The sequence below is a fragment of the Aythya marila genome, assembly GCF_965140915.1.
Source record: "Aythya marila genome assembly, chromosome: 18".
NCBI lineage: Eukaryota > Metazoa > Chordata > Aves > Anseriformes > Anatidae > Aythya > Aythya marila.
The window spans coordinates 4,377,670-4,401,642 of NC_139059.1; the positions used below are offsets into that span (position 1 = coordinate 4,377,670).

The window sequence follows — 23,973 nt, forward strand, 5'->3', positions numbered from 1 at the left end:
ATTATCAACAGAGAGAACAGGAGAGAGAGAGAGAGAGAAGGATCTAACAAGAAAAGATGTGTTTTTGGATTTTGACTGGTATAATAAATATGCTTTTCATAGAAATAACTACAGTAAGGGTAAATGTAAATCACACTATTCCAAAGCTAAATAACATCCACCAAAAAAGTAGAAGTTTCAAATGAGACTGCAGCAGTTGCATTTTACTTCTACAAAAAATGAAAAAGTAGGGAGTAAAGAAACACCATTCTGAACATTAGTATTGTACCTGTTCACATTACTGGCGTACTATTCAGGTCAATGAATGAAGCAGTAAGAAAGGAAGTTCTGACTCCTTTTAATATGGAATGTTACAGCTTAATTTACCAATGTATCACTATTGTAGATGTATCCTAATTAAGCATGAAGCATTTGCTGTTATAATTGCACAGGTCACATCATCAAACAACACCTTTTGATATGTACTTATGAAATTACTTGTTACAACACATACATAATTGTGAAAGGAAAGGGCAAACATGCTTGCTTAAGCACATGGAATTTGATACAAATTCATGAATCTATACTAATACAAGGCTCTGTTCTGGGCAGAAGTTAAGGCCTCTAAGCATAAAGGGTACTATTCAGAAAGTGCCAACTGCCAAGAGCCCTCAACTCCTACTGATTTATGAATTGACAGGGCTCAGCATGAATTCCAGAACTGGCCAGAAAATGTGTCTCTCTTCTCCCTTATGAAGGGCTTCTGTGAAGCAAAATGTTTATTTTGACTGAAATTTTCAGCAGATAATCTCGGGCAAAATAAAACTTGTGTAAGAAGCTGAAACACTAGCTTCTGAAATAAAAAAAAAAAAACACAACAGCACACTGAGAAAAGAGACTGCGGAAGTTTTTACTTAGAGATACTTTTACACTAGAAACTACTAGCAGTATTTTAAACATATAATCAATGGATTTCAACAAACACATTAAAGACAGATGCTGATAAATATTTTCCTAATTCCCCAAGCTACATTCTGTCATGACAAGAATGAATGAGGACCTTTTGTTTGGAATCTTCATAATTATAACACAAAGAAAAGTATGCTTTTTCATTTCAGATTTATGAAGAGGCTCAATTTTCCTTTATTTCTACAGTACCTAGCAGCACAACTGACAGGAAGAATGACTAAAAACCAAGATTAAAAAAATATCAAACCCAAATATGTAATGGAAAGATCAGTTCCTATAGATTGGGGCTTGCTCCAGTATAAGAAGTATTTTATAACATTATCTAGCATTGCATGAAACCTAGTTGGTTTGCTACTCTATAGCGTGATTTTGTGCCCAGAATGTTTGAAAAATAATTTCACAAGTGTTTAACACCCCTTTTATTTTTTTCTTTGTGAAAGCATGCACGATGGGTGTGACAGAGCATTCAGAATGATTCAAAGAACAAACAGAAACATACATATGTATCTTAAAAAGTGGTCATACTCATACAGTTTACAGGTTGCACACTCCAAGGCTTGGAAACAAGTTTGGATATGCATGTTTTGCAAAAACAAATGCAAGAATTAACGGGGATTCTCTCTCTCATGCATGCACACACATACAAACACACACAAAAGACTAACGCATTGAAAAATACTTACATGTTTAAAACAGGTCACAGGAGCTGCCGTAAAGCTATTGCTATTGATGTAGTTACCCCAGCTGAAGCCTTCCACAGGGACAGCTGTTAAGAGAAAGTTATTTCATTTAGGAAGCTGCTAATGAAACAAAGCTAAAACAAATTCTGAGTGATATAAGATGTTTATGTGCCATTACCTGCTTTAGTCTTTGCCTGGTTTTGTAAAGTTGCTTGGTACTGAGCATATGCTGCTAATTTAGCCACCAATGGTTGTTTTTGTAGAACTTTAGCCTTTTTTGTTGGAGGTTTACCCTAAAACAACAACAAAAAGCTAAGTAAATAAAGCCTTTCCAAACTCCAACCCCAAAATTTCCATAGATCTGTAGCATATTTTGAAAAATGTCACTGTGGGGGAAAAAAAAAAAAAAAACAAACTTAATTTTTAAAAATAATTTATCACATATTTTTCACAACATGGTATGGAAGTTGACCAAGTACACAAAACTACATATAATATTAATGACATTCAAACACCAACAGCAAAACAACTCCTAAAAGATTACGTTTGTACTAGTATTCCAATTTGAAGAACATATATACTCATTGTTTTACCTGGAAAAAAAAAAAAAAAGATATCTTTGGAAAGCAGGTTAGAAGGAAGAATTTTTAAATCTAATTTATATCAATGCACAGTTTCTTGGCCTTTGTTGCATATGCAATGAGCATGAGATAGGATATAACATTTCTCGACATGTCCAGTTCTTTTATTCAATGTTACAGAAATGTTTTCCTGATTATTTGATTAATATTTTAAGTGAACAGTTTAAACCCCATTTTGTAAGACTGTGAAGTTAAGAAAATCCTCAAAAGGAAACACAACAGTGCTAAATAAACCTTTATTCTCTCTAAAGCCTGAAAGTATCTTAGGGATGAGACTCATGGATTTTCAAATCACTACATATATAGACTAATTGTTGATTACATTATATTTTTCTTGCAAATAAAAGTGGGCCACTGCAGCAGAAATGCAATAAGGAGTCAATATTCTGTGTAATTTGCTCTGCTGAGCAAAGCAATTTGCTCATTATTGATATGGTTTTGAATTTCGCCTTAGAAATCATTTATGTGACAATTTTACTGTGTTTAGAAACTTGACTTGGTTGTTTTAAAAACATCATGCAAGTTTTACAAGCGTACACATTTTACAAAGACAGACTATAATAAGTATATAAAGAAAATGGTGTCTGTACCGCTACCTGAAGTCTGGCCAGAATGCTGGCCTTCTTGGAGTTCGATGAATAGCTTCTGGAACACGATACACTGCAGAAGCGTTTCGTTTTAGAGTAAAAAGCATCACGGACACCAACCATTCCACACATCTCGCATGTAGCTAATCAGAGGTCAGAAAGAACAAAATGTTAGGGGTGTAAAAAAAAGCCACAGTAAAAATTCAGAACAAAGACAGCACGAAAAAGGTCCTGTAGGTGGCACCAAACTGATCCATTTCTACCAAATCCAAAATTCTACCCGGAGAAATCTCTGCTAATCACTAATAATCTTGTCCAAAATATTTTTCCCCATTGGCAAAAGCAATCTTTCCCCTCCTCCCTGTCCTTTTATTTTTCTTGTAAACTGCAGTTCATAGCTAGGTAATAGTGAACAGGGACACACTGGCAGGCTTTATCCAGCAGTGGTAATGAAGTTTTCCTAGTATTGGAAGAAATATTTTTATATATTGTATATATGAACAAGATAAAGGGTAGATATACTTCCAAGTGTAAGAGAACAGAATGACACTTACAGAAGAGCTCAAAGCACGAAAACAATGTGCATGAGAACACATACTTGTGTGAATATTATACACAACACATATTAAAAGGGGGGAAATGTTCATAAACTATTTCTTTCCTGACAGCAAGATTCAAATTCTATCTTATTACAGTTTTGTAAAACCCAAACAATCCACTCCCCTTCAGCTATTTCGGTCAAATTTCAAGGGCAACAAACACTTGGGACTGGACCCTCAGAAATCACAGCATAGGTTGAAAAACAAAGTCTTGGTACTCACGCTCCACTTACTTACCCATGCCAGATTTACCATCTGGATAAGTATAGACCTGTCCATTGTTCTTTATGATTGGGAGACTGGATGGCAAAGGAGCAACCTCTTCTTCACTCTCATCTGAACTGGAGCTGCTGCTGGTGTCCTCACTACAACTATCATAACCGTCAAACATCCCGAATGAATCACGTCTTTTCCTTTCTGTTCGTGAAGTATGTTCTGTCTACAAATAAATTAAAAAAGAAATAAAACAAATAAAAGCAAACAAAACAAACAATACCAGAGCATTCTGAATACAAAAAAATTAAAAGGCAAACTTAAGAAGTTTCAACGGTCAAAGTCAACCTTTAAATGTAGAACTACTACAAACTGCTCAATCAGCACAGAAATATGAGCCACGTATTGCTAATTGAATTAGTATTAGTAGAGCCCAAACTAGCCAATTTCTGGTATTAGGATAAACAGGAAGAAAAATCTCTCTCGGTCCACTGAGAATACACAGTAGCAGCCCATACATTCCTTTTTCTTGGTATCTTCAGAGTTCATTAATCCTGATGTGCTGATTAATGACAGCCACAGAGATCTTATATGCAAATGACCACCTTCCAGATGGCTGCAGCCAATTTCACCAGAATTCATTCATTTCAGAAAGCTGGGCAGAGAAAAGACAGTTCAATGAGGAGGGCACTATTCCACCGAGCAAGAACGAGGCTCTCTCTGCTACTACTGGCTTGCAGGGTTACAGATAAATCACTCAGCTTCCCTAGGATTCAGTTTCTCATGGGTGAACCAGGAATACTTCTCTACCTCACGGGGATGTTCTGAGGATTAATACATTAACAATTATGAAGAGCTCAGTTACTATGGCAATAGGGTCTGAATAAATACTAAAAGATAGAAAGGTGACTAATTTGCCAGTCATCTACAAAACCCTGTTACATAATAGTTTTGCTATAACCTATAAATCTGAGGTCAAGTGAAAACATACAGATTTGAAGAATGCAAAACAGTTGAGAAATTTCTGAAAACATTAAAACATAAACAACAGATTAACTGATCTTTTTCTGATGCACATCCACTACATGCATTGTAATAGTCACATCTTTCACTCGATCACTACTTTAAACAGCTCTACTGAAACAAGGTTACTGCTACGTAAGTGAGCTGCCCTCATCAAGCTATAAAAAAGAAATTTAAAAGTATTTCCATTACTCTTAACAAGATCTACTAAGATTGAGAGGTATTAATAAATAAAAAAAAGAAAAAAATCTACAATGGAAGCACAGGTTAGGGGAATGAAGTACAGCAAGAAAACAAAAATAAATAAGAAAGTCTTTGCTTCTACTTCCTTCCCACTCCCATCCAAGAGCTAGTTTTATTTAAAAATCACTGTAGACAAAAAGAAACGTGACTTCACTTTCCCTTCTTAAATTGCATTTGGATTCATAGCTTTAAGATTTCATCACAGTAATTCCCCAAATCCCTTTCCTAGAGAGTATATGCCTGAACATCTTTATTGTTGGATTTTATCCAAGCCTTTTTCTGCCCTGCTATTCTTTTATTATAATATTCTCTCTTCTCCTTTTCGATCTAAGTCCTATTATAGAAGGATTTCTTCATATTTAAAAAGGGAAAACTGATTCCCACACCGACTCAATCCTAGTATCCCACTAACAAAAACCCAAAACCCACACCCCGTAAGCATAGAAGATTATACAATAAGATACACAAATCACTTAAAGCAGCTCTGAAACTTAAACAAATTCAATGTAATGTTAACAGTACACACATCCCGCAGCCAACCACTCAAAGTTATATTCAAACCAACCAAAACTTAGGACAGGGCATAACTCTGCATCTCCTTGAAGAAGCTGAGAGCTGCTTGAAGCAGCTAGGACAACAGCTGCAATCAGAGGAAATGCAGGGAGAGGGCAGAACGAACCCTTGTCCTAAGCTGCGCTGGTAGCAAGCCTTACCTGAACACTATCACTGATACTATTACCAGCAAGATGCAAGATCAGTTATTCGTTTGTGTGCACGTGTGCGTAGATTAAGACAGAAGTTGAACACGTTGCCATGGATACAGTGTTCTGCAAAAAGTGGCAGTAATTTACAGATCAGAACATGAAGACTCACTCCCTTCCCCAGAATCTCAAACTCTGTCGTGCCCCAGCTTGGCTTTCCATGACCATTGCCTGCAGCAGGAAATAAGACACACCACCATCCTGACCATTCACAGCAGTAACACTGCGTTGCATCCTCATTTTTTGGACAGATCTTGGTGGTGTACCAGAGCCCACGGACAGAATATCCAGCCTCAGCCATGCATCCTCTGTCAATCAGCTGACCTGATTTCATTAAGGGACCAGGGCCCTGTCCCACACAAAGGAGGGCTTCGACCCTTTAGTGGAAGCTGCAGCACGGGGTGGTCTCAGCACATCCCTTTTTCTTTTCAAACCTGAGACCTCTGGACGCACGTGGCCGTTCTGTTCACCCAGAGCTTTGCTGCCAGGGCTGTGAAATGCTAGAGCAGCTCAGGAGGAGAAGCACAGCTCTGTTCCCAGCCCCGCAGAGCCAGCACAGCTCCCACTGTGAGAGCAGGAGCAGGAATGGAAAGCTGGAGGCAAGCTGAAGCTCCAGTGGCACAGGAGGAAAGGAAGAAAGGCTGCGGCAGGCAAGCTGAAGCATGGTGCAAGATTGCAATCGCAGATACCACAACAGAACGGTTGGCTCTTTTTAATTTATTTTTTATTTTTGCTATCACATACATTTGGAACCTCAGCATCACTGCCAAGCCCTCTCTGCCAAAACATTCACAGATGAGAAAGAAAACATTTCCAATTTCTCTAGAGAAATTGGGACCTCTAAAAAAAATCGTTCTTCAGCATTACAGAGGTTTCTAAGGAGCAATCATCAAGGGTTAGTTAAGCTTAACTAAAATGTCAAAAGAAGTCTCATATTCCACCTTTCCATTTACTTTATATTCGGTCAAATTGTCTCAGCTCAAGTTATGAGCAACTCTAAACAGTAACTTTACTAGTTGTTTTAAAATAACACTATAGTTTTTATATAACATTTTCATCCAAGCTTTTGCCAGAAAATAAGCATGCTTGCCAGATAATTTGCATAGGACATTCCTAATGTCAATTTATAGTTATTATCTGGATTGTAATTCTTGGGAAATTACTCAAAATACATTTTGTGTAACTTGGAAAGCATACAGTTTTTCAATAGAAAAAATACCAACTACTTTGTTTATAGAAGTAGGTGGAAGCTAGGGAAGAAAATATGCAAATACCTATTCTGGAATTTTGCTAGAGTACATCAAAACACTTCTATTTTGATACTAAACACCTCTAAGGTTCTTTTCAACCCATGTTGAGACAGTATTTGTAGAAACAAATGAATAATGTGTGGATCTCTGATTGCCCTTCTTGCTGAAATGAAAGGTCCTATTCTTTTCCAAGCTTTAATATCCGAAGCAGAAAATAGTTAGGGTACAACTCTGAACTCAAAGGTCAACAATTGCATCCTTACATAAAGGGCAACAGATGTCTCCAACAGAACCATAACTGAGGAAAAAGCATCTGCTTCAGTAACAGCAGCAGCTTGCAACTCCTGCTGTCTTCTTCCAAGTGCTGAGCAGCAGCGTGCCTTACCAGCTGACTAGCCACACCATCTGACAGGGGAGCACTTAGCTGCTACCTGCAGCACCTCTGTGAATGGAAGCCTCAGAGAGAACAGCTTTCACAGTACCAGGTGCTCCCACTGGATTTTGAGACACACTGTCCATGAGAATGCAGTCCTCCACCCAAAAAAGTAGCACGATAGTTACAGTGCTGAAGTGGCCTGTCATAGCCACAAAACTGGGGGTCATCACTGTCAATGGGGGGGAGTAAGCTTACATTATATATATGTTTACAGGCCTTAGTAATCAACATTTAGTAATATTTCTCCTAAAATTCATTTTCCAGCTACTAGAGACAGTAGCAGAAATTGATCCAACCGTAACAAGATCAATCCCCATGTTTCACAATACAGGCATCCAAAGAAAAGAACGTTTCCTACTCTCAGGAGCTGGATTTAGCATGAAAAATTACATTGAGGGGGAAAATTACCTTTCCCTCAAGATTGAAACAGATTAGTGCTCTTCACCTCTAAACGTGAGGGAATGCATCTGCAAAGCTTGCTCTGAGCAGGAGGCCTGGCTTACCATAAAGCTCAGAGCTGTGCAACCGGTCATTAGGCAAAGAGCAGTAGCTGTTGCACTACAGGATAACCCAGTAGGTCAGCGAGCAGAAGCAATGCACATACAGGCCAAACATTTAGGTATACTGGCTAAGCTTATTTTCCTAGTGAGATTACCAGTTCCTCAATAGGAATGGTTTTTAGACACAGCGATACAAGATCTAGGCGAAGCGGGACTGGCAAATCCAAGTCTGCACGAATATTTGCTTGGGGGGGGTTTCTTGCATAGTTCTTACTGAAGGGGTGGGTGGAGAAAGGAGCCCTAAAAAGCTGCTTTCGTATTCTGCCCAACTTCTCATTTTCTTGTTCTTCCTCTCCCCTCTGTGAGTACTTGGCAACGATGTATTTTTAAGAAATACTCTTAATTAACCATTACACAAGGCAAATGGCATGATAAAAGAATATAGTTAAGAAAACCGGTTTCCCTAAAAGCAGGAAGGCAAACTATAAACAAATATGATTAATAACTAGTTTAACTCCTTTAGCATATAGTTACACAGTTGATTTTAGTCAGCACATTATAGCACACGCTTTCGGAGAATAGTAACTACTTTTTCAGCACAAAACGATGGTCACAAAGGGCTCAAACACAGAGTTAAACCAGAAAATAAAACCACATAATGTTAATTAGACATCAAATACTTACTCTGGAAATTGCTTTAGTGTTCTTATGAAAACTATACTCAAGTTTTGGCACAATTTATGGGAGTGTTTTTGAAGGTGAGAAGTTGCTATAGAAATTTTACCCTGTTATTAAGTGACCAAACCCCTTGCCTCCAAGCAAGCACACCCTGGCAAAAGGAGGTTGATACAAAAATCACAGAAAGGTCTCAACCTGCTCAAAAGGATTGTCATTACTTCTGAATCAATTTAGTGCTTGAATTCAGAAAGGCAGCAGTTTAGAAGTGAGTAGGAGAGCTGTAGCTTAACAGAAGCCTGCCAGCACCTACACAGATAGGCATCTCTTTCAGTGCTCAGATCTGACTCCCAGAAACGTGACAGAAGTTGGAGCAGATGGTATTTGAGGCCAAGGTCAACAATGAGGTCACCATAACCTTCAGGCCATGGGTCTGTGATAAGTCACATTTACTTTAATCACATATCCTTAACAGATCATACGTTTCCCATAATGTACTTCGAAGTCAGTATTAAATTTGATGCACAGCTTTTAAATTCATTCATTAATGTTTATGCCACAAGCTCAGTTTTAGCTCCAGATGTCAGCATTAAGGCACCGACACGACAGAACTTATTTGTTACAACTCTTCTGAACTTAAGCTGGCCAGAGCAATTTAGTGCAGTAATACTAGCTCACCCCTGACAGAACTGAAGATCTACTTATGCCTCAGAGCGTGACAAAAACAGAAAATTCAAACAGGACCAATTTAAAGAAAACACACTTTCAGCTTTCATTAAAAATAAACAAGCAAAACACTCCAAAGCTAAACATCTTGGGATTCCTGGAAATCAGAACCAACCAAACTTACTTTTTTTATATAAGCAACTCACCTCTATCTGGAAATGTGCCTTCCACTCTTATAATAAGTAAAATCTCAGCTGGAAAATTACAGAAATGTTTTTCCTGTCTCTTCATTTGCTATGTATGACAGCATTTTGTCTGAAGCCAGTTTCTGCTGTTTGCCAATGGTTTTGTCCATAGCCTCTTCCCCAGGGGGTTTCACACAAGAAGAGGGGAGACTCTTTTACAAAAAAATATATCAAATTAGCAGGCAATTTGGAAGGGGAGGGGTGATGTAAATATGTGAAATATCTGAGTTTTGAAAAAAAATGAAAATCTGTTACAAAATTCATTATGTGTTTACAAAGCTCTTATACACAGGAGTACCCGGAAGAGGCAAAGTCTAGAAGGCAAATACCTTGTTTTAACCATCCTGTTAACATTAAAAAACAAAAACAAACCAAAAACCCAACACCAACCCAAAACCATAGTGTGCTACACCTGAATTCCTTCTATGTGCTCAGAGCTGGATTCAGCAAAACATCACATGGGTCTAATGCGTGCCGACTTACCTGAGAAGTGAAGGTGTGTTGGAGTATGCAGAAGGTATCAAGAACCTTGCAAAATTAAATCACATTTTTGGAAAGTAAGAGAAATGAAAGCTAATGAGGAGGAACTTCTTTTGTAAAGATTATTAACACCGCTAGTGTCATCCAGCTCTTTAGGGAGCAAAAATGAAGATAGTTCTTATTTTCAGGGTACAAGCCTGTTGTATGTGCGCAGATCTCCACGCTCTCAGGAACACCTGAACCGTTCTTGTGGCAAAAGCAGCGACATCCCCCTAGGGGGGTTTTTACCTCAGCTACGTTCCCCTATAGCGTAGGTTACACAGTTCCTCAAACCGATCCCTCGGCAGAACTAACAAGCAAAAGCAACTGCACACACCGATCAGCTTTGTCGGCTTTTTTAAAGAACTCGCTTTTAGTTCCCATTTAACGCTCCAGATCAGTCTCTCCCATGCCCTTTTTGCTCCGCTCCCTGCAAGTCAGGACCGGACTGCAGCGCTGCAACCAGATGTAACGAGCAAACAAACAAACGCGGCTCCTCAAACATGCAAAACACCTGAAACACGGAGAATTGCCCTGCAGCTTCCACAGAGCTGACTGGGACTGCAAGTTAAGGATCCCAGCGGCTGCCACAGGGGCTTTGAACTTTTTTATTTTTTTTCCCTTTTGTTGAAGGAGTCGCGTTCCCACACGCGGCCGCTTCTCCCGGGAGCTGACAGAACCCGGGGGAGCCCCTCAGGAACCGGGCTGGAGGCTGACCTGGCCGCACGGGAACAAAGCCACGACAACAACAACACGGCCGCGACTCGCAGGGGATCGCGACAAAGAGCGGGGCGCGACAGAAGAGTGAATCACGAAGTGGTGGGTGCACGGCAAAGGAGGAAATCGCGACAAAGGGGGGTGAATCACGACAGGAGGATGGATCACGATAAAGGGGGGTGTCTCCCCCTCCTCACCCGCTGCTCCCCGCTCTCACAGCCCCCCGCAGCCCCCCTTTACCCCCCAGCCCCGCTCCGCACCCCGCGGGCTCCTCTCCCCCCGCCAGCCCCCGGCGCTCACCAGCTCCTTTGTGTCTTCCATCAGGCCCTGGCGGGCAGCAGGCAGCGGCCGCCGCGGCCCCTTCAGCTGGGCTCGGCCCCCTCAGGGCGCCCCCGCCCGCCCCCCAGCCCAGCCCCTGCCGGGGCCCCGGGACGGCCCCGCGGAGTTCAGCGCCGCGCCGGGGGAGCGGGGCCCTGCGCCGGGACGGCAACAACATGAGCGGGCGCGCACTGCGCAGGCGCCGAGCCCCGCCCCCCGCGCGCCCTCATTGGGCGCCCCGCGGGATGGGGCTGCCTCGCTCGCCGTACCCCCCCCTCCCCCCTCCGACCTATGGGAAAAACCATTTGGAAGCTGGGGGGGGAGAGAGTGAGAAAGAGGGGAAAAAGAGGAGTATCCTAGCCTGGAACTGCTTTGATTTTAGGATAGATAGTGAGGAATACGGTATGTCTGCTAATATGGGGAGGAAAGCGGCTCGTTTTTACGCTCCGGGCTGCAGCACCCCCCCACGTACGCAGTGGTGCGGCCTGACCACCCCCGCGTCACGTGGGACGCGGGGCAGGCGGGGCGAAAGGGAGGCAAAGAAAGGAGACCACGTGACCGCGCCTCGCAGCCGAACTCACGTGGGCCGAGCGAGGGGAAGGGGGGGGCAGGCGCGGCGGGGGCCTATCGGGGGAGGGAGGCGGAGCGGTCGCGTGAGCAGCCAGCGGGGTTTCCGGTTCCGGTCGGTGCGCGGGGCGGCCCAGTGAGGAGCGATGCGGCCGGGGCCGGGGGCGCCCCGCGGGGGGGAGGCTGGGCCGGGGCCGCTGCAGCCCTCGGTGAGGAAAACGCAAATGGGCGGCAGCAGGAAGAAGAAGAAGACGGCGAGGCAGCTCCAGCGGCTCGCGGAGGAGGAGGAGGCGGCGGCGCTGGAGGCGGAGGAAGCGGAGCAGCGCGGCCGGCACCTGCAGGCCCTGTCCGGAGCCACGGGCGCGGAGCGGGAGCTGGAGGAGCTGCTCTTCGGGGACTGCCTCGCCGCCGAGGAGGGCGAGCTGCTGCAGCGCCTGGCCGGCCCGCCGCGGGTAGGGCCCGGGGGCGGGTGGGAGCTGCGGTGGCGGCAGCTTGCTGCGTGCGGGTACCGCCCGAGGGGCGGTGGTCGCCCCGCGGCTGGGCTGAAAGGGGCCGCTCGGTTGTTTTCAGCACGTTGCCGAGGATGGAGGGAGTCTTCTCAGAGACTCCAGCGATTCAGAGGTGGAGAATGAAGCGAAAAGTGCTTTCGTGTCTAAAGCGCCGGCCTGGGTGGATGAGGATGATGAAGCTGAGGAAAAGTAAGTCCAAGCTCGGGCGTAGGAGTGGTTATAAAGGGCTTCAGCGGGAATGATTTTCATGTTCTGTGTGTTTTTGTTCTCCAGGATTGATATGACACATAGGTACAGGAGGGACCTGATGAAAAGCGATGCTGAGAAAACTCTTACCAAGAAAAAGCTGAAAATAAGACTTGAAGAACAGTAAGTACTGTTAATACTTATTTGGCAAGCTTTATTATATTAAGAGTGTGTGGTTTTCCAAGTCCCATTGTGGGCTGATCTCCACAGAAATGTTACCATATTAATGTGAATTGTTTAGAGCTGGTGCTTCTTATGGTGCTTCTGGTATTTTTATATCCAAAAGTAATATTTAAAGTAGTAGTAAATAAAATATGAATTTGGTCTCTCTTCATTAAATTGTTTTTGTAGAGGTTACTTAATTTTTCTAAGAAATTATACCAGAAACTATTTGTAGTGATCTGTTGTGGTTTAATTAGGGTGATGAAATATCTTAATTTAGTATAAAATATAAGAAAGAATAGCAGTAGCATAACAATGTAGAAATTCAGATGGGCTTCGGTTATCTTGGTGTAAGCGTGCATCATTCTGAAGAGCAGTGCCTTAATGTTTGGTATCAATTTTGCTTTAGATTCACATTCTACAAGTTAACAAAATATACTAATAAAGGAAGTTGAATGAAATTTGAGGAGAACTTCACATACCATTTTAAGTGAAAATAATCTTGCAAATTTTCATCTGTGTGTTGCACGACATAAACGTATCTGATGTGTAGAAAAAAATAATTGGATTAAAAGCTTTTCATTCTTCTCACTCCTCACCATTATCTTGCTAGGTTTCAACGAGCTATGGGAGGAGTTCCTGCCTGGGCTGACAGAGAATACAGGAAGAAATCCAAGCGGACTAGAAGTGATAGTAAAGAAACCTATTACAATTCTAATATGCCTTTCTGTGCTTTCCTATTCATCTGCTTAGAAAATGACTGATGTTTGGTTGATTCCTGTGGTGTGATAATTTGCTGAGTTAATCAGTTTTCTTTAGCATGCTTTTATTTGATTTATTGTTTCTGTATGGAATTTATAGGTCGTGATCAGTGAGTGTTTGAGGAATTAAACTTTTTACTATGCTTTGTTTTAATTAGGTGGCAGCGATGATGATGATGATCTGCTGCGCAGAACTGGTAATTTCATAACAACCTCGGAATCCCTGCCAAGAGGTATTTTGGAGGTAAAGGCAAGCCTGGTTTTGCACCTTAGTCTGAGCTATATATACATGCTTTGCTCTTTGGGCAGAGAGATCAGTGACTGCATGAGTTTCTTGTTTGTGTCTGTAACGGTAATGTTTCAATATTTACACTTCACACAACTTGATAGGTCACCTTATAAAAGCATGAAACAAATTGAGGTGTATTGTTTGCTGTAGGGATTACTTCATGTATCCTTAAATAACATCTGCTACTGGGATTTCAATCTGTACGGGAAGGATGGAAATCTCCCATACCTTTGAAGTTATTGAAATGGTCTTTGAAAAGTGAGCCTTAAAATTTTCTTATGCCATCTCATTTACAATTATCTTCTTTCTTATCTCATTTGCAATTATTTCAGGTGAGTGAGAATGTAGATAGTTTTACGTAGGCTTTCTGCTACAACCAATAGTCCAAGTAGCTTTTTATTATGTCTGCCATGTGGAAACAGCTTAACAAGCTTACTGTGTGCATGAGTTCTGCTTGTATCGGTTGCCTAAATGTCAGCATATAGTTTGAGATGTCTTATAGAACAAAGAATGATTAAGCTGACTGTTCATCAGCATAAATAAATGCATAAATTTTGTTGTTTTCTCAAACTGCTTGATCTGTTTTCTAGATGAAGAGCTGCTTGCCAGCTAATCAGGAACGTCTTGCTGAAGGAAAACTGTCAACTGTGCAGTTCCATCCATCTGCTCAAGTTGTTATGACTGCTGGACGTGATCGATCCGTGTCACTCTTTCAGGTGAAGAATTTCAATTTACATGATGTAGATGGCCATTAATACTGAATACTCTTTTGTTGAATGTACCTGAAACAGGCTGGGATGATAGACTTGCTTTTCATTCTTCCTTTGGTGGCATGCGCAGAGTGGTTGTAATGTCTGTGATTAGAAAGTGATCTCAAATGTCTGTGAATTGAAATTTTTTGGAAGATTTCTATGGGAGACTTCAGTCAGTGATTTCATACCACCTATTTGCAGAGTATAAGTAAATTAGTTTCATCAGGCTTTTTAGTTTGAGTAACAAGGGCTGGTGAGGTTGTGGTGTTTTTTTTTTTTTTTTTTTTTTTTCTTAAGTTGTTTGTAAAACCTGTATTGTGAAGAGCAATCCACTTACATTTAGAATTTGTAATACTGCTGAGAAATTAGTTTGGGCATGGAGATGCTGTACTGGAGAAGGAAGTCCTGGGGCACTCTGGTCTTGCTCCTCTGAACACTAAAAACCGTAACTGTTAGGAACTTTCTGCGTGGCCCGGCATCAGTGAAATGGTCAAAGACAAAAGTTGAATTTGACCTCCACAAGTCTGCAGGAAAGGAGAATGCAAAGCAAATGTTTCCATTTGGAAAAGTGTGTTAGAAATGACATTTTGAAAAAAGCATGGGCTAGACAGGAAGGGTAAGAGGTAATCCAGGAAGGTTGGTTCCTAGCGTATAGGGTGAGGGGTGAGACATGGGCTATTTGTAAACTTGGAAGAAAGGGAGAGACTTGTTTCCATCTGGTGTAGTTTTACTTTCTCTTATACTGGTGAGTCAATAAGAATTTACTGTAGAACTATGTGGTATGTTCCTTAATATGATGATGTTTCTATTGAAGGTTGATGGTATAAGGAATCCAAAAATACAGAGCATCTATTTAGAGAGTTTTCCGATCTATAAAGCTTGTTTCAGTGCTGATGGAGAACAAGTTATAGCCACTGGTACTCACCATAAAATGTTTTACGTGTACGACATGATGGGTGGAAGCATTATTCCTGTACATCAAGTAAGAGGTATGTTAGACCTTTAAGTGTTTTCAGTATTGTTAAATAGATAAAACTGCCATTTAGAAGGCATATGAATTTATTTAAAAGGAAGTGGAGTGAATTGTTGGAAGTAGTGATACTTATTAGAGTATGTTTAGCTTTAGTTTGTCAAGGATACAACACTAAGTTTGTGTGGCATCTAACTAATGACGTGGTTTATGGGGGCAGTATGTTACAGAAACAAAAAGCTGAATTACAATCAGGTCTTGCTTCTATTCATTGTAGGTGTGAACGTTAAGGAAAAGAATAAATTGTGCCAGCATGACGTTCTAATTCTCTCTTTTTAAAGGCATGGAGGACAAATTTGTCAAAAACTTTGAAGTCTCTCCAGATGGATCATTTATGCTTCTAACTGGAACTTCGGGTTATCTTCATTTGCTGTCAATGAAGGTAGTTTTAGTTTCATTATTCATTTAACTTCCATTTCTTGGTACCCTTTTCCTTTTAAGCCTGCTTGCCATCTAGCTTTTTAGTTAAAACAGGTATAACATACTGTGACAGCCTTTGAGAGTGAGCTATTAACTGCCTATAGTATTAGAAAATGATTTGGGGATGTTTAGAATTTTACAGTGAAGTTGTGTTTGGGACTGATAATGGAATTAAATCCACAGTATCGTGGATTTTTTGTTGTTGTTTTTTTTTTTTTTTAAAAAAGTCTTATGTCAGTGACATGTTTCATTTTATTGCATAAACCCTGCTAACAGAAATGAATGGCCTCAGTATGGAGGGTGGATGATACAGGACTTTTTTTTTTTTTTTTTTTTTTTTTTTTTTTTTTTTGGAATAGTGCTAGCGTGTGTTGGTGTACCTTTGTCATGAATTGCCCTACCTACTGTGATTCATAATGAATCTAGAACTTTATTTCAAGTACATTTTAAAATGCCATATGATAGCACTTGGGAAGGGCTATATGATAGCAACTTAGAAATAACTAGGAAAAACACCTTTTAAAAATAAAGTTCAGTTCCCTTATGTAATAAGATCCCTCTGAGAGAGCAGAAAAAAAGTGTTGAAATGCCAGATTCATTGTCACCATTGTTAATTTCATCCTACAGACAAAGGAACTGATCAGCACTATGAAGGTAAATGGAAGATCAACTGCATCTGCTTTCACTTCAGACAGCAGTAAAGTATATAGCTATTCAAGTAAGTGTTTTCTCTAATAGTACTAATTGTAATTCCATTTATATTGTTTTTTGTAAATCAACTGTTTTGCTGAGTTAATTGGCAAATTAAGTGATCAGATAAATAAACTGCTTTAGTATATTCTTAGATTAAAAAAAATCCTATATTTGATACTTGTAAATGAGTTAACAGCTGTCTTCTTCTGAAACTTACTTTATCAAGACAGACAAATCAATGTGGTTTCTGTAATCTTCTATTTCATTCTGCAGAGGAAGGTGAAGTTTTCATTTGGGATGTAAGAAGCAGAAAGTGTCTACACAAATTTGAAGACGAAGGCTCTTTGGAAGGAAAGTGTATTGCTGTTTCAAAAAATAACCAATATGTGGCATGCGGGTGAGTAACGTGGATGTTTCAGTTTCTTTATCATTTTGAAGTTCTTCAGTAAATTTGTTTGGGGCTAGTAGGAGAGTAGGAATGTAGGAATACAGAAAAAGTTCACTTTTAATGAAGCTGTAGTAGAGGTGAATGGATGAACCATTGCCTTTTCTATGATAATCATTTATTTTGTTCCATGTATATATAAAATACCATACACACTGAATACTGGTATCACTCCTAGTGTATTACTATTGCCTTGCAATAGGTCTAGCAGTGTTGTGGTTTAATCTGGCCGGCAGCCAAACACCACACAGCCGTTCTCTCACCCTCCCCCCTCCCTCTCTGGGATGGGGGAGAGAAATGGGAAAGTGAAGCCTGTGAGTTGAGATAAAGACAGTTTATTAAGACAGAAAAATAATAACAATAATGATGATAATAGTACTACTACTACTACTGTGTTCAAAACAAGTGATATGCAATGCAATTGCTCACCACCCGCTGACCGATGCTCAGCCTAACCCTGAGCAATCCAGCCTCCCCCCTGACCCCGGCCAGCCACCCCTATATATTGTTTAGCATGAGTTCAGGTGGTATGGAATACCTGTTTGGGTCAGCTGTCCTGGGTCTGTCCCCTCCCAGCTCTTGCTGCACCCCCAGCCTGCCTGCTAGCAGGACAGAGCGAGAAGCTGAAACATCCTTGGCTTGACGTAAGCGCTGCTCTGCAACAATTATAACATCAGCATGTTATCAGCACTCTTCTCATCCTAATTCAAAACATAGTGCCCTACCAGCTACTATGAGGAGAACTAACTCTGTCCTAACTGAAACCAGGACAAGCAGTTAATTTTAAAATCATATGGAGTGAAATTGCATAATCTGTAATATAAATACCAGTCTGGTGCCCCATTTCTTTGACATTTTCTTCTAGTTTACTCTTACACTTCTGATTTGATTGCTGTAAGAGAATGTTATCACTTCAAAAGATGTCTTAACTCAGTTGCAGCAACAGAACTGTAATATTGCTTAAAAGTATTTCTGAAATAAGCTTGCTGAGGTGCAACTTCAGCTAGTGGTATCAATTCATTACAATGAGACTGCAAAATATTTACAATATGCATTTTCTCAGCCCACTGCAGAAGAGGATTTTAAAGCAGACTTGTTCTGTGTGGAGGGTGTTTTTAGGCATATTTTGCATAAAAGCAAACACACAAGAGCTCAATGATTTCTGAATCTTTGATAGTAAGCTCTCACTGCTTTAAATTCATCGTATATAAGAGACCAGTTAACAAAGTATCTCTGGGTAGGTGTCATTGTCACCCCACTCACTCCTTGCAACCCTCCACTAAATACTGTTGCAAACTTCAAAATGCAAGCTTCAAACAGAATATTACAAACTGTGCTAAATAGTTAACAGTGATCTCTTTAAGTTGAATGTTGGCTATGGATAACAAATTAATATGTACTGGAAGTGCTATTTATTGGTATAGTCTTTGTTAATTTCTCTTTTCAGTTCAGTTTCTGGAGTTGTAAACTTATATACTACTGATGTCTGCCTCAAAGAAAATAATCCTAAACCGGTTAAAGCCATAATGAATCTAGTTACATCTGCTACATCTGTGACCTTCAATCCTACCACGGAAATCTTGGCTGTGGCCTCTAATGAAGCTGATGAGGCTGTCAAATTGGTATGTTCAGCTTCTTGCGTGGTATCTTGGTGGAAAAAATTTCCTGTTGATAAAATAAAAATGATGCTGAGTAGATAAGTATAGTGCAGAATTTGCTAGACAGAGCAGATCAGGATGTGTACAAGGGACCGTATATCTAAGAAAATTATTTTTTTTTCTTTGAAGCATGTTCTGAATGTAGCTTAATTCACCTGTTACTTCTTTCTTTAAAATGCTTTTTTTTTTTTTTTTTTTTTTTTAAACAGTGCTGTAAATAAAACAACTTAGCAACAAATCTGATTTTCCAGTATCTGTTAACTGTTACAGTCTTACTGTGTGGTAATAGCTCATTCAGAATTCTGGTCAACAGTAGATCTAATCAATTAATCTGAGGATTTGGAAGCCTCTTTTTACTCCTTAGATGTAATTACTCAAAAATAAATTAGGTGCAATAAATGATTTCTTAGTGTGTTCCCTGCACCTTGTTTCTTCAGTAGAAAACCTAGAGTGGGGTAGGATAGGAATAGAACTGATCATTTGAAATCAGTGTTGAACTTAAATGTTAAATTTTTACTTTAATGTGATTTTTTTGCTCCTAACTGATGAGTTACCTATTTCTTAATAGATACACATTCCGTCGTACACTGTATTCTCAAACTTCCCAGTGTTCAGAAGAAAACAAATTTATCTTACTCAGTCTATGGACTTTTCTCCTAGAAGTGGATTTTTCTCTATAGCAAACAACAAAGGCAAAGCTTTATTATATAGGTATGTACTAACTTAGGCTGATAAATGCTACGTAGCACACTTACCTTTTCAAGGTGGGGCAGATGACTGGTAAATGATAAAAAAAAAATAAAAAAAAATTGGTCTACTTGATCTAAATTTTAATGAAGAGAGTATGATGCTGACTTCCTATCCTGGGGAATGAATCTAGTTGTTTGCAGCAAAATATAGTTTATAATCAGAAATCTATGTCAAAAATTTTGTTGAAATAACTTGCTGAAATAACTAGGAAAGAAAAAGCTAGATACTGGATGTTCTTCCTTTTTTTTTTTTTTTTTAAATTTAAAAAATAATTGGAAGACTAAAACAAGATATGAGTTTCTATACTAGCATCCACATCTGTCTTGGTTTGTTCTAGCTGTGAAGGCAGGATGAAGAGCATCCATGGGGGGGGGTGCACTGGCACAGGTTGTCCAGAGAGGTTGTTCAATCTCTATCCTTTGAGATACTCGAAAGCAATTGGAATGTCTGACTAGCTTAAGATAAACTTGATTTTAATGTGAGGTCTGATTTATGAGGTCTGACAGGGAGAACTTATGGGGAAAAAACAACAACAACAACAGAAAGCAAGAATGTAAAAATGAGAATAAATCTGTTAATGTAATTGTCCTTTATTTAAATCTGAACTGCATGTTGTAATGGCACTTCGGGTAAATCTATTAACCTGATGATTGCTGTCTTTTACTACATACATATTTCAACTATTGAATAGTTGTCATTTCTTATGGTGTTTGCTCAACAAGTTACTGAAGTTTTAAACCTGTCTCAACTTTTTTTTTTTTTTTTCAGGCTGAAACATTATTCAGATTTTTAAAAGATAGAGGAGAAAATGGGCTAGTAACTCAGGTAAGAGTAGCAGTAGAGCTATTGATAAGATTGTCTTGAGGAATCTTTGTTTTGTTTTGCTGTTTCCACTACTTCATAGGTGGCAACAAGAAGTTCTTAGTGTGTAATCTGAAATGGTCTTGTTTGTATTTCGTACACACAGTGGGCTACTTTAGTGGGCAAGATTTATACTTGTTTTATTAATCTCAGCTTTTCTAATAATACTCTTAAAGTCAGTAGGTAGTTTAACGGAACTTGCCCAGTCCTGTTGACAGCAATTTAAAGAAAATCTGACCATATTTAAATCACACTCCTGGGCAGTGGTGGTAAAAGCAACTGTGGGCTGGCTTAGCTTGATCCTGTTGTGAAGTCATGTTAAGCCTGCATATTTGAAAATTTAGGTTACATAAATAAGCTTGAAGTACAGTTTGTGTGCAGGTATCTTATTGTAGACTTTAATATTGTCCTGGGAAAGGACATGTCCTGTAGTGTTGTCAGTAACGTAGTAGTGCTATTTGAACCAAAATGTGATAATGATGGAAAGCTCAGCCCATTCAAATGGGAGGCAGATTAATCTTCTGCATGTTAAGCTTGCGTAAAACTTTGGGATGGCTAAATATTCTGAAAATACTAACAAATGTCTCTGTACTGATCTTTCCACAGGTGTTGTAACCTGGAATTACAAGAATGGAACTACACGATCAAGCAAATTTTTTATATGGAAGTTGAAAAATAATATAACTTGTGGCTTTTGAATGTTTTTACTTAATAAATGTACCTGATAAGTTTTCAGGCATGTTATTCCAACTTTTTTCAATGTTTTGTTTAAGCAAATGACTAAAGACTTTAATGGTTGCTACTCAAGTTAATGTCTTCAAGAAATGCTTGATGTCCTCAGTTATTATGAGAATATAAAGTATTCCACTGTTAACATAAGTATTGGCTTTACATAAAGTGTGAGCTCTGCTTTGTGCATTTGGCTTGAGCTTTGCCACCAGTCAGATCCATTTGTGGCTGGAAACATGGTTTTGCTGACCGGGGGAGCAAAGAAGTAACCTGAAGAACCCTGTTGGTGCAGTGGGCCAGCTATAGCTTAGGAGGAACACCAGCCACCATCCTTTGTGCTTAATGTCTCATCACCAGATCAACTGTTGTACTGTGGTTTTAATTCTTCAGGAAGACTCCATTCTTACCTTTCTGTGAAAGTAAAGCACCCTGAATAATCCCAAATGTCACTTCATTTGATTTTTCAATCAGTTGTAAAATCCTGATCTCATTACAGCTGCTGTTGCTGGTTCTTTCTGATGTGTCTCAAATCATTGTTTTTCCTGAATTAGCCACATATTTTCAAATACATACAGGAAAAAGTTGGCTAGGAGTCTGCTACAACATTAGTGAAGTCTCTATTTTGAGAATAAATTGTGACTAATAACATCTGTCCACTTCACAGGAGGGAGCTTTTGGAGCAGTAACATCAAGAGCAAGGTGTTCCAGTAAGCGTTAGTGAAGGTCGATATTAAGCAGTCAGTGAAAGTGTTATTACAAGGAAGGTACTCTGAGCATGAGGAAAGCTAATTCTAGAAACCTGTCAAAGGTATGAGTTTACTGCTAAATACTTGTCATAACTGTTTTCAAAAACAGGATAGTGTTCTCTGAAGTACTGTTTTTTTTAACACAGCTTTACTAATGGTGCATTTTACAAATCATGGAAAAGCAGAATATGCTATGAAGGTGTTAAACGGATTAGAGTATTTAAACTTATTGAAGTGTTAAACCTAAATATCTTTGGAAGAGGAAAAAAAAAAATAAGCACACTTTACTAAGATGCTTGATACAGGATTTTTCTGTTACAACCAAATTTAGTTAAAATCTAGATGGGACTGAAAATCTGTTGAATTTCAGAAAACTAGAAGCTGAAACTGGTTGATACTTCACTAGAGGGCAGCACTTAATCACTTATTTTGGACATTCAATGGCTTTATGCAATGTATCAGTTAGTTCCTCCTGTGACAGCCCTGCTCCTGAGTAGGGTTGTGGTTCTCAACATGACTCAGCTTTTTTTTTTTTTTTTTTTTTATAATTTCTGTACTTCAGGCTTAGGTTTAAATAGCATGACCTAATCCACAAAACTATTGCATCTTTTTTCAGATAGGTGCCATGACTTCTAAAAAGGTAGGTTTTTAATAAGTTAGATTGACCAATCACATGAAAGTAGCTGTGAAGTATTTTAGTACACTTAATCCACTTGTCTCTCTGCCCCTCTTCTTCCAGTGTGTCTCCATTCTTTCCATGAAGAAATAATTCTGAACTTAGTGTTTCAAAACCATATAGCAAGCCGTTAACAGATCTCAAACTAGGAATTAAGGGATTCCTGGCCTTGTTAAGTTAACAAGTCCAACAGCTTCTAATGCTCTTCCCTGTACATCCTGCAGATTTGTGGTTTAGGTTGAATGGGACAGGAAAGCGAATAGAAAAGGTGTTACATAGTGTGGTGCTGTATGCTGTTGTGTCACTGCAAATGCTTCCAAATAATGCCAGAAAGAAAGGAGAGATTAAACATTTTAAACAAATTCTGTGATGTGGTTAGCAAATATGAAGCTTGACAATGAGGAGCACTGGAGAACAAGCAAGTTTAACCTTTGCACTAAATATCTTAGTTCTTGCTGTTGTATTTTGTCTTCTGCAAAACATAGCTTACAGCTCCATTCAACATAGAATAGTGAAGACTTCTGCGTTTTGAGAAATGAAAAAAACCTCAGTGTGTCTGTGGCATTTTGTAATGTGTTTTCAGTAATGACTTTCAGGTAATTACCAGATTTAAAAAGTGGGATGTTGATAAGTATTGCAAGAAGTTGATGTTACTAATGTGTCTAGGATATTTATTTGCAATTAATTTGTAGTTCATTTGTGGATGAACTACCACATTTTAGATAAACATATCACAGTACTCATCTCAAATGAAAAATTCAGCTTTGTCAATTTGCTATGTGTTAATAGTACTTATACTTCTGACCTATTTAAAACCTTTGTGTTTAATTCCTTTTTTCCTAGCGTGGCTTTTTTTTTTTACTGGCATTGCTCAGCTGAAGTTCTTTTAATGAATTATTTCTCTGCTTTTTCCTCTTCCATTCTCCTTGGCAAAATAAATTTTATTGATGTAGCCCATTAAATATTTATCACCACAGCCTTTCCCCTTCAGGCTGTGATCTTGTCCAATTCTGCAAGCTAAAGACAATTAGTCTGGTGCTTAGAAACAAAATCTGAAAGGAAAAAAAGACTGACTAGATGCTGGAGTAACACTGGTTACTTAGATTATTAGGTTTACTGCTAAGTCTGTCTTGAAACAGTTTGCTCCGGATTCTGGAACTAGATTTGTGGTGAAATTGAATAGCAAAAGTTTAAAGGATCAAAATGATTTTCACAGTGTCTAATTCAAGGTCCAAGAGTGCTTCTCTCAAAATTATTTGGAAAGTTACTTCCATAAATCCCTGTGGAACTGCTTCAACCACTACCTGATTTTCCTAGTTAACATTCCAGCCAGACCCAGTACACCTAGCTATTTGCTGATTAGGGAGAGCAAGTAAGAATCTCCTCTCTGGATGCAGTGCTGTAGATATGGCAGTTATAGAACACCTTAAAAAGAAGCTGGTTTCTCACCTAACAGTGCTTCTCAAAGTATTTAAAGGTCTTAAGTAACACCCTAACGTGCACACACACACCCCCTCTCCGCCCCTTTTTTTTGTTGGTTTTGGCAGGGGGGCTGTGGTTTGTGAGTCCTGGTGGAGGATATGGAGCTCTTCTGAAGGGTGTCAGCAGTAAAAGAATGTACTGGACAAAATGCTCAGGTTACTGCTATCTGATACGTC

The 23,973-nt window shown here is 39.5% G+C and overlaps 2 protein-coding genes across 7 annotated transcripts in view; one reads left to right on the plus strand and one right to left on the minus strand.

Moving 5' to 3' along the window:
* The window catches only part of MBTD1 (mbt domain containing 1), a 35,221-nt gene extending 24,044 nt beyond the window's left edge, over positions 1-11,177 (minus strand). Inside the window, exons 1-7 of one of the 6 annotated variants that reach the window (XM_082774656.1) lie at positions 11,004-11,177; positions 9,429-9,619; positions 5,648-5,761; positions 3,693-3,894; positions 2,860-2,999; positions 1,807-1,921; positions 1,632-1,714 (exon numbers count right to left, since the gene is read on the minus strand). In XM_082774656.1, coding sequence (XP_082630782.1) covers positions 1,632-1,714; positions 1,807-1,921; positions 2,860-2,999; positions 3,693-3,846 — 492 coding nt within the window. In that variant the 5' untranslated portion in view covers positions 3,847-3,894; positions 5,648-5,761; positions 9,429-9,619; positions 11,004-11,177. The remainder of the gene's footprint in view (positions 1-1,631; positions 1,715-1,806; positions 1,922-2,859; positions 3,000-3,692; positions 3,895-5,647; positions 5,762-9,428; positions 9,620-11,003) is intronic. The other 5 variants (XM_082774658.1, XM_082774657.1, XM_082774655.1 and 2 more) reach the window with 5 other exon arrangements.
* A 545-nt stretch (positions 11,178-11,722) lies between these two features.
* Positions 11,723-23,071, plus strand: UTP18 (UTP18 small subunit processome component). The gene is made up of 14 exons (XM_082775244.1): positions 11,723-12,040; positions 12,159-12,286; positions 12,371-12,466; positions 13,119-13,198; positions 13,425-13,510; positions 14,146-14,271; positions 15,122-15,296; positions 15,619-15,719; positions 16,385-16,475; positions 16,724-16,847; positions 18,343-18,517; positions 19,122-19,264; positions 20,072-20,128; positions 20,771-23,071. The coding sequence occupies exons 1-13, from the start codon at positions 11,735-11,737 to the stop codon at positions 20,094-20,096; spliced, it is 1,656 nt and encodes a 551-aa protein (XP_082631370.1). The 5' UTR covers positions 11,723-11,734; the 3' UTR covers positions 20,097-20,128; positions 20,771-23,071.
* The last annotated feature ends 902 nt before the right edge of the window (positions 23,072-23,973 follow it).